This window comes from Camelina sativa, chromosome 18 (assembly GCF_030686135.1).
Source record: "Camelina sativa cultivar CO46 ecotype springtype chromosome 18, ASM3068613v1".
Lineage (NCBI taxonomy): Eukaryota > Viridiplantae > Streptophyta > Magnoliopsida > Brassicales > Brassicaceae > Camelina > Camelina sativa.
Genome location: NC_141897.1, coordinates 1,961,387 through 1,971,251, shown reverse-complemented (window position 1 = coordinate 1,971,251; position 9,865 = coordinate 1,961,387). Strand labels below are relative to the sequence as shown.

At 32.4% G+C, this 9,865-nt stretch overlaps 1 protein-coding gene across 1 annotated transcript; it reads right to left on the bottom strand.

The window, feature by feature from the left end:
* Window positions 1-5,043: 5,043 nt before the first annotated feature.
* On the bottom strand, window positions 5,044-7,018 carry LOC147921371 (uncharacterized). The gene has a single exon (XM_087498594.1). The coding sequence runs from the start codon at window positions 6,766-6,768 to the stop codon at window positions 5,164-5,166; it is 1,605 nt and encodes a 534-aa protein (XP_087354720.1). The 5' UTR covers window positions 6,769-7,018; the 3' UTR covers window positions 5,044-5,163.
* Window positions 7,019-9,865: the final 2,847 nt, after the last annotated feature.

The following is a 9,865-nucleotide window of genomic DNA, read 5'->3' as shown; positions in this document are numbered from 1 at the left end:
AAAAAAGAGCATAATATTCTTTAGGAAATAAATAATTAGACGTATTTGAAGGTAGAAAAGGAAATGAAATATAAAGCATTGATTTCTCCTTTCTTTGAAGTGTTGCTTTACATTTAGAAAGTAGGTGACAACCAATTATTATAAATAAAATTATTATCTTAGAACCAATATCTGTTTGTATCGAACATAATATGTAACTAAAGTTTATTTATTTATTTATTCAAAAATGTGTTTTTTGGTGTAAAAATATGTTTCATCCATGAAATCTTTAAATATGTAAGAGGTTTTATGGTAGAGAAAATATCGAGAAAATGTTACTATTTATAGCAACATGTCTTTTGTGTGGTTTAAAAATCAAATATATATATATATATATATATATATATATATATATATATATTTTTGGCAAACTCAAATTCATATATCTTATGTTTTATTTTGTAATCATAACAATTTTGCATGTTTGTTATGTAACTATAACAACATATACTAAACTAGATTTTAACTCGCGGTACACTGCAGGCATATAATTTTTATTATAATCTATATTTTATGTTGTATCTATTTGTTAAATATTGGAGGTTTTGTAAATAGAGGAATAACTAAAATTTCCGGTTGTTGTGCGGCTAAATATTTATATTATTTTTTTAACCCGCAATACACTTCATGACCACTTGTTTGTTATATTTAGTTTGTTTTGTTTAGTGTTTGAGATTCTATTTTGATTTTTAATTATTATAACAAAAAATAAGGGATATAAGTACATAATCAGTAATTTATACGCTTTGATTAAGTCACATTATTCCTAATGATTTGATTATTTTACACAATCTTAGTTAAATCAACTTGATTTTATGTCGAATATTCTAATATTAGTAGTGTTAATAAATAATTAAATGAGGATTTAACCTGTGTGAACACAAATTTAATAATATTTTATTAATTTCAACATGTCCTCTTTATAACTCATCTATTATATAACCACATTATATAGTATTTTAGACTTTTTTAATTTTACATATTCGTAAGTGTTAAATTTTTTATTAAGTTTATATATGTTAATTATAATATTTAAATAAATGTCAATCGAAGTTTCTCTTACGTTAATAGTCAAAGCTCACAGGTTTTGAAAAACAAAATGGGAATCAAATTATTGTTTTCTTTGTTTGCGAAGGATTCAGATATAGAACATCTCAAAACACAACAAAATGTGTAGTTAAATATATGAGAGTTTTTATTTCCATATTGATTGCTGTTATTTTTTAGTTGGAATGAAATGTAAACTATTTAGAAAACAAAATCTGGAGTAATATTAGTTTATAAAATTTTGTAAGGGTTAATGTTGTAAATAACTTTTTAAATAAACAAAACTAAAAGGACATAACACAAAATGTACTTCAAAAATGTTAATATAGATTACTCGGTAGTTTAATTATTTAATTTTATTATATGTTAGTAACAATCAAATTCTAAACTAAATTTTCTGAAGATTTTTTTTTTTGGACAAACGATGATTCTATTCATTTCAAATAGAAAACAACAAAGAAAGGATATAGAATCCCATAATTTAAACGATTACAAGGAGAGGCTTTCCCCAAAGCCAAAAGCAAGAACAAACATAAAGGAAACATCGAGCAAGATTCCATGAGGGCTATCACACAAGCGCTAAGAAGCATTTGAAGGCATGTGGGATCATGGTTGCAGGATTGGACATCGTCGAGGATCTCGAGAAATGCCAGGTAGGTCACGGTCAATAGACACAGTGTCGTTGTAGCAGAATCATACCCAAGGAGCTAACTGAAGTGAAGATCACTAGCAGACGCAAAGCCAAGGTAGAGATTCAGGGGTAAAAAACTCGGGGGGGGGGGGGTGATGGAGGTGCTAGTGAAAGTTTGCTCACCAAGGTGGTACCTGAAGTATACCGCTAGAATTGTCGAGGGGTGGTTGTTGGTAGAGAAGCTTCTAATACCATAACCACAGCCTCGACAATTTGAATTCAGGTCTAGTATGCCATGAATCTTCAGGAACTTAGGAGCAATGGATTTCAAGATTGAAGCTAAATCCAGGATTCACATAACATAAATGCAGACTCGTAACATAACAGGTGGATCCTCTCTGCCATGAAAATGGTGACCAAGAATTCCACACAAAGTTTGTAGTCGGGAGGACATTGGCGAAGAGAGGACATACCTGAGTTTCAAAGGAGAGGTAGATTGCAGGGCAGTGGGAGCGGGAGAGTTTACCAAAGAAGCTAATAGCAGGTGCACAGAATAAATGTAATGCTGGAGCAAACCAGGTGGGTCCTCTCTGCCATGAAACTGGTGATCAAGGATTCCACACAGAGTATGAAGCCGGTGAGATACTAACCGTAACCGATGAAAACAGTCCTGAGCTTCGAGCGAGAGGTTGAAAGTATTGTGGACAGCAGAGCTTACCAATGAAGTTACTAACAGGTGCAAAGAGAATGTAATACCGTGACAATCCAGGTGGATCCTCTCTGCCATGGAAATGGTGATCAAGAATTCAACACAAAGGATGTGATCGGTAAGACACAGACAAGGAAGCAGCAGACCTGAGCTTCATAAAGGAGGGTGGTTGTTGGGAGTTGAGGGCACTTTGATAAAACCAGTTTTGATATCCAACAGACAATGTCACACAGAGAGCAATCACCATAGTTCTAACACACCCTATGTACATCCAAGACAGTCTAGCTAATTGGGATCTCTGATGCAGTCTTCGAACACCGAGGATAGCCAAAAAGTCTAGACAAAGTGGATGAGATAACAAAGGGTTGGATAGAGAGAACCTGGGCTTTTTTAAATTGGGTGAGTCCTCTTGTAAAGCTATCATGTCGATCTCAGATTTGATGTTCAGGTTTGAGAATTGATACACACAGCGGCTGACCAGGGAGATTGAAGTAAGCTTTGCGTCTCCGGTGATAGCAAAAACAGAGCTGCCAAGCTCAGGGGATGGCATGTGTTCAGGACGGACGTCCAGTAGCGGAGGGAAAGCGCTTCTCTGGAGGTTTCCTCACGAATCGTCGTTTCCGTCTCCGCCTGCCAAGGCTCGGGTGACGTTGGGAAAGAGGAATCTGCAGGGGCGATGACCATTCCGGATCAAAAGCTAAAGAGACACGGGGACTTGAGTTCCGTCGGCAGTGAGGCTGGTTCGGAGTTGTGGAGAGAGGAGACTGCTTAACAGTGTCAGAGAAAATTGGTGGTAGCGGCTCCTCGATAGTCGGGCTTGGGAGAGAAAATTTTAAGGCGAACTCATTACATGATTTGGATAGAAAAATTCAAGCTGCTTTGGGATATCACTAAATTTTCTGAAGATAATCTAATTTATTGATTTAAAATTTTTGATTAGGCTATTTAAATCTTTTGAGTTAGTTAGTTTGTTAATATTTTCTATAAATGACAGATTATTACCAAAAAAAATATTATACAAAAATTAATGAAATTCCAAAAATCAATGTATTTGTGTAAGAATACATTTCATCCATGAAATATGTGAACGTGGTAAAGAAAATATTTATAAAATGTTACAATTTATGGCAATATATATTTTTGTGTGTTTTAAAAATCAAATTTATATTTATGGTTAATTGAGTAACTATAACAATTTTTCATAATCTAATAATCACTCATTTTAAATATATTATGATTTTTTGTGGTACTAAGATTATTTCTACTGGTAAGGGTTATTTTCTCATTCTTTTTTAATAGCACATAGATTAATGTACAATTAGAACGTATATTTCTATTCGGTTATCGATATTTCTATTTTTAATAAAAATCACACTATACGTTAAGATTAATTAATTTACATACTTAGATATATATATAAATAATCACACATCATGATATCCCCTAATTTGTTGTCATTTGTATATTTATTTATGAATAGAAGAAAACCGATCGGAAGGAATTATAAAATGTAGTCGGTTATCGGTTTCGTTGGTTCGGTTCACTCTAACCGATCGGTTACCCGAATTACCCGCATTACCCGAAATTAACCAACCCGAATTAACCAAATTACCCAAACTACCCGAAAATAACCAAAATTACCCGAATTTACTCGAAAATAACCAAGATTTTTGATCCTATTCAACTTAAATAACCAAACTAACCAAAAAATTAAAAACTTCAGTTAGTTTCGGTAACCAAAAATAATAACCGAAAAACCCGATACCCGAACCGACCCGACCCGTTATTTAATTCAATTATTTTCGGTAACACTTCTCTGATTCCGAACTACCCGATTATCTGAATTACCCGACCCGAAGTATCTGACCCGATCCGAATTCGCAGGCCTACTAGGTACCAACTGGCACTATGTGCGAAATAAAATAATATATAAAAAAAATTAAATTTTCTATTTACAAAATCTATTATACTTATCAGTCAAAAAATTATTTGGAATCTAAAATTTGTTTGGTATATACATTTTAGTTTTATTTGAATATGTAAAATATTTTATAATAATTAAGAGTTAACTCATATGAATTATTATAATATCAATTTTATAATATGACACCATATGAACCAAAAGTTCTTAAATTTATTTTAAATATTTTATGAAAATGTAATTAAGAGATACAATTAAGTTAGAAATATAATATAAGAATTCAATTTTGGGTGTTATTGACTTTTTTGAAAAAAATACAATGGTATGTAAACAGAAATATTATTAAAAATTAAGAGCACAATAACAAATAGTGTTTCGAGCTCTCTCGTGACGACACATCAACTTTTTCCAGATAATGCTTCTCTATTAATATATAGAAGACATTGATCAATGAAATGCAACTAACATGACATTTATAACAAATTTTTGTTGATGAAGGGCTTCAACAGTTGGCTGAAAAGTTGAGACATACATCAGAAATCACTAAATTATGTTGAGAGCCTGTGGGGTGATGATTTTTAGGGTGGAAATTCTCTCGTCTTCTCTATATATACTTATGCTTGCACACCAAGTATTAAAGATGAGAATAATATTGTAGCTTGAATGAAAAAATTGTAAAATAGATAGATTAATGTATTACTTTAATCAATACAGTTTTTAGTTTTTATAAATTTATTACAAGAGACATGACAGAATGCATTTATAAATTCTATAAATTAATTTCAATACTAAGCGTCGTAATATCAACAGAATTATTTAGTGAATTTTACAAGAACAACATATGAATAGATTTGTATCATCCTTATGGTTTAGAACAAAATCACCCATACAACGAGTCTTACATAAGTAGCAAATAGGCCGAGAGAGATGATGGTTGGGAAGCAAATAAAATGAGTCCCAGTAACCCATCTGTAAACTACATCCAGGTCTTGAGTGTATTAGATGATTAAATACACATTTAGTATGAAGAGTTGAGCCACATTCATTGCATTTGTAAAACCAACTTTTTGAATCTAATTCCTCTTCGCATATCCCGCAACAAAGTATCGCATTCACAATTCTCTCACTGTAGCATAAGGAAAGAGGATGATCATCGTATCTGTGTCTTACCAATGTGGGTAAAGTAGCACATCTAAAGCATAAATTGTAGCCACCACAATTATCTATATCGCTACAACGTAGAAAAAACCAACATACCGAGTCACAACTATCACACCTCCGGCTAGAGACCATGTCCTGAGTTATAACTAACAAATGTGGATGACTTTCATGTTTGATTGCACCAGAAATCAAAGCACATCGCACATCAATCTTAAATAGAGAGTACTCATCCATATATGAGAAACCGGTGCAAAAACGATTACAAGCCCCACAACTAAAATATTGTATGGCGTCCTGCCTTTTGGCATACAACTTAAGTTTTCGCGAGCTATACTCATGTCTTTTCTTCAGAGGGAGATTTGCGCATGCATCGTGAAGAATAAAATCACATTGTGTGCATCTATAGCACAATTCAGAATACAAAGGAATGGTGCATGCATAGCAATGTTCTCGGGGTTCCTCGAGTCTTGATGATGATAATGAAGCCTTCAGATTGTGTTCATGGCTAAAATGTTTGATATGGTTGTGATCTATCACTTTAAATGGTTTTCTTTCTTCTACTTCTTCTTCTTCTTCGGGTACCCCTTCAAGTTCTATCCTATCCCAACTATAAATAGATGTTGCACATTTTGAATGAGCAACATAAGAACAAGCCAAGCAAGAATATGCACCATACTCTCCATTAACATGCTCATAACATACCCCGCAAATCCACTTCCCAGGGCCAAGAGAAGAAACACGAGAGATACGATGGTCGTGTCTATTGATGCGTATAACACGTGGTAAGGAGATGCATACTCTATGAATTATAAAACGACACTGAAGACAAATACACGGGTATTCTGTAACACACAACCCACATGCATAACAAGTGAAGGAGACTTCTATCGGTAATTGGAGGAGTTCGTGGTCATGGGCTTTACTTTGGCTAATGATAAGAGGTTTTCTCGCACAAGGGATACAAATACAAAAAGAACATTGTGAACATTGATAAATTATTGAAGTAGGACTGGTGTGGCAAAGAGAACATGTCTTTGAGTAATACATATCGTTGAGCTTGAGAGGGTGTGTATGACGAGAAAGGATGTTGGTGTTAATGCATTCCTCGTGGAGATACAAATCGCAGATATTACACTTGTAGCCTTGCTTATTTTCATGACCTTCGTAACATGCAGCACATTTTGATGAGATTGTCATTGATTTTAGAGGAGCCTCGGGATGACTAGCAGATGGACATAGTCTTCGAACCAATCTAGCCATGGTTGCCAATGTTGCGATGTTATTTGGACCTTTCTTCTCTTTTCTCTTTTCTCTTTTTTGTTTTTTTCTTTTTCTTTTCGAGGATATTTGTATTTTAAGAAACCAATAAATGAAGATTTTCTTATATTATACAAAATATATTTGTTCCATTTATAGTTAAATTTTACTTGAATTGAAAGTTGGAACATTAGATTACCTATTTGATAGAAAAAAGTAAAGAATAGCTTTAAAGAAACAGAGAATCTAGTTATTTGCGTACTGAATGACCTCAGAGTTTCAAATTTCATTTCAAAATTATCAATGATCCTTTTTTTTTTTTTTGGTGTGGACAGAGAGACAATAGCCTTCCTTACTTTATTCAAAACAAAAAAATAAATTACAACCGCACATGACGAGGAATATACGCAAATCCAATAGAATCCTCTAATAATGTTGAACTAGGTAACAATCCGCACTACGTGCGAAATAGATCAATTTAAAGAAAATTATTATAAATATAATAATTATCTTACAACCAATATTTGTTTGTGTCAACCATAATATGTAACTAAAGTTTTTTATTTATTTATTCGAAGCTGTGTTTTTTTGTATAAAAATATGTTTCACCCGTGAAATCTTTGAATATGTAAGAGATTTTGTGGTAGAGAAAATATTGATAAAATATTACTATTTATTGCAAAATGTCTTTTGTGTGGTTTAAAAAAAAAATCATATATCTTATGTTTTATTTTGTAATCATAACAATTTTGCATATTTCTTATTTAACCATAACAACATATACTAAATTACTCGGTAGTTAAATTATTTAATTCTATTATATGTTAGTAACACTCAGATTCTAAACTAAATTTTCTAAAGATAATCTAGTTTATTGATTTAATATTTTTGATTAGGCTATTTAAATCTTTTGAATTAGTCGGTTTTTAATATTTTCCATAAATGATGGATTATTACCAAAAAGAACATATGAAAAAATTAATGAAATTTCAAAATCAATGTATTCGTGCAAGAATACATTTCAGTATTTCACCCGTGAAATATGTGAACGTGGTAAAGAAAATATTTATAAAATGTTACAATTTATGGCAATATATATTTTTGTGTGCTTTAATTCTTTTTTTTGTTTTTTTGACAACTGTGCTTTAATTCTTTAAAAATCAAATTTATATTTATTGTTAATCGAGTAACTATAACAATTTTGCATAATCTAATAATCACTTATTTTAAATATATTATGATTTTTTTTTGGTATTAAGTTTATCTATAATAATAAGGGTTATTGTCTCATTCCTATTTAATAGCACATAGATGAATGTACAATTAGAACGTATATTCCTATGCAGTTATCAATGTTTCCATTTTTTAATGAATAATCACTCTAAATGTTGAGATTAATTAGTTTACTTACTTAGATATTAATCACACATCATGATATCCCTTAATTTATTATCATTTTTATATTTATTTGTGAATATATATAAATATATATTTATTGGGAATTAAGTTTCTTTTAATGAGTTGGAGATAATTCAGGGGTAATATACTTCTTTTTATAATCAGTTATAATAACTATTGAAAGCTTGTTATTTAAATTATTATGGTAATAATACTAACATAAAAAATATTTTTTTTATATGATTTTGTAAATAAGTTATATCTTCTTTATTTTTATTAACTTTATATTAATTGATATGTTTTTATAGCCTTTTTAAAATATTTTACTTATATTGATTTTAAGAAATCAATATTTGTATTGATTTTAAGAAATCAATATAACTTTGACTTGTATATTTGTAAGTAAATTTTAGTGATATTTTGCCTTAAAATAGTATGTAATTGTTTAATTAGTTTTAATATGTGATATTTAAATTTGTGTGAGAAATGATGAGATATCTAATTGTTATTCAGTTAATTGTTTTTGTTTTGAAAATATAGTGGTATGTTAATGTAATTAAGTAGAAAATTTAAGGGTATTTAACTAAAAGGTGCACAGAGTTCTCTAGCATCGACACATCAACTTTTTTTAAGAATGTGCTTCTCTATTAATATATAGGGGATGAACACAAGAAGGACAATCCTCAAACAAATACAATCCTAACGGTTGATCAAATGCATAGTTAGCCAAAACATCTGCTAAATGATTCGCCTCTCTATACATATGAGATATCCGGATTATTCAGTCATTCGAAAGAAAACCATAGCAAAAACGTACTAGGAACGTCAAGGGATGAGTAGCACTAATTCTAGTCTTGAAAAAGCCCACCACCATCTCCGAATCCACCTCTAACTCCACCCGAGTAACCCTTCTCTCCCAGGCAAAGACCAAACCATAGTATATTCCCCAGAGCTCTGCCAACGACGTTGAACAAAACCCTATATTCAAAGCAAAACCATATAACCATCTCCCCTCACTATCTCTTAAAACTCCCCCGGCTGCAGCCAACCATGGATTACCACGAGATGCCCGTCCGTGTTTAGCTTAACCCAATCAGCATGAGGCGGAGCCAAAACAATATGTCTTACCATCTGCACCTTACTCTTGAGTTCCCTTACCAGCCGCCAAATGTGCCTGAAAAAACTTCCTTTGCTTTATCCTTAACAAACCGCTCTATCTCGACATTTTTCACTCTCTCCAAACATATTTCCACACCTCCACTTTCATCCCCACCATACTGCCATTCCAAAGATTGTAGCCCAAGGAACATCAAACTGCAACACCATATCCCCCAAGTTCCCATACATCCATCCTAACAACGACTGGCTAAAGAACAACCCTCTCTTACTTGGCAATAAGATCTGGCTCCATAGCCTTGACATAGCAGGACAATCTCTCAATACATGAAGAATTGTCTCCTCCCCATCTTTACAAACTTGAAAAATCCTTGAATCACTTAAGTGACGCCTTTGACCGTCAGCATTTGTCATGAGAAAGACTCGGACCCTTTTAGGGAGAATGGATCTCCAAATTCTTCCAAAAAAACTCCCCATACTTGCTCTTGTCATTCTGTCGTGATAAAAAGGAGTAAGCAGAGCGTACCGTGAAAAGATCATCCGGGTTTGCTCCCCATGCCACCCTATCCTTAGCGCCCGTAGATAA

Excerpts from the sequence above, each read along its gene's own strand:
- LOC147921371 (XM_087498594.1), bottom strand. The coding sequence starts at position 6,768 with ATGGCTAGATTGGTTCGAAGACTATGTCCATCTGCTAGTCATCCCGAG.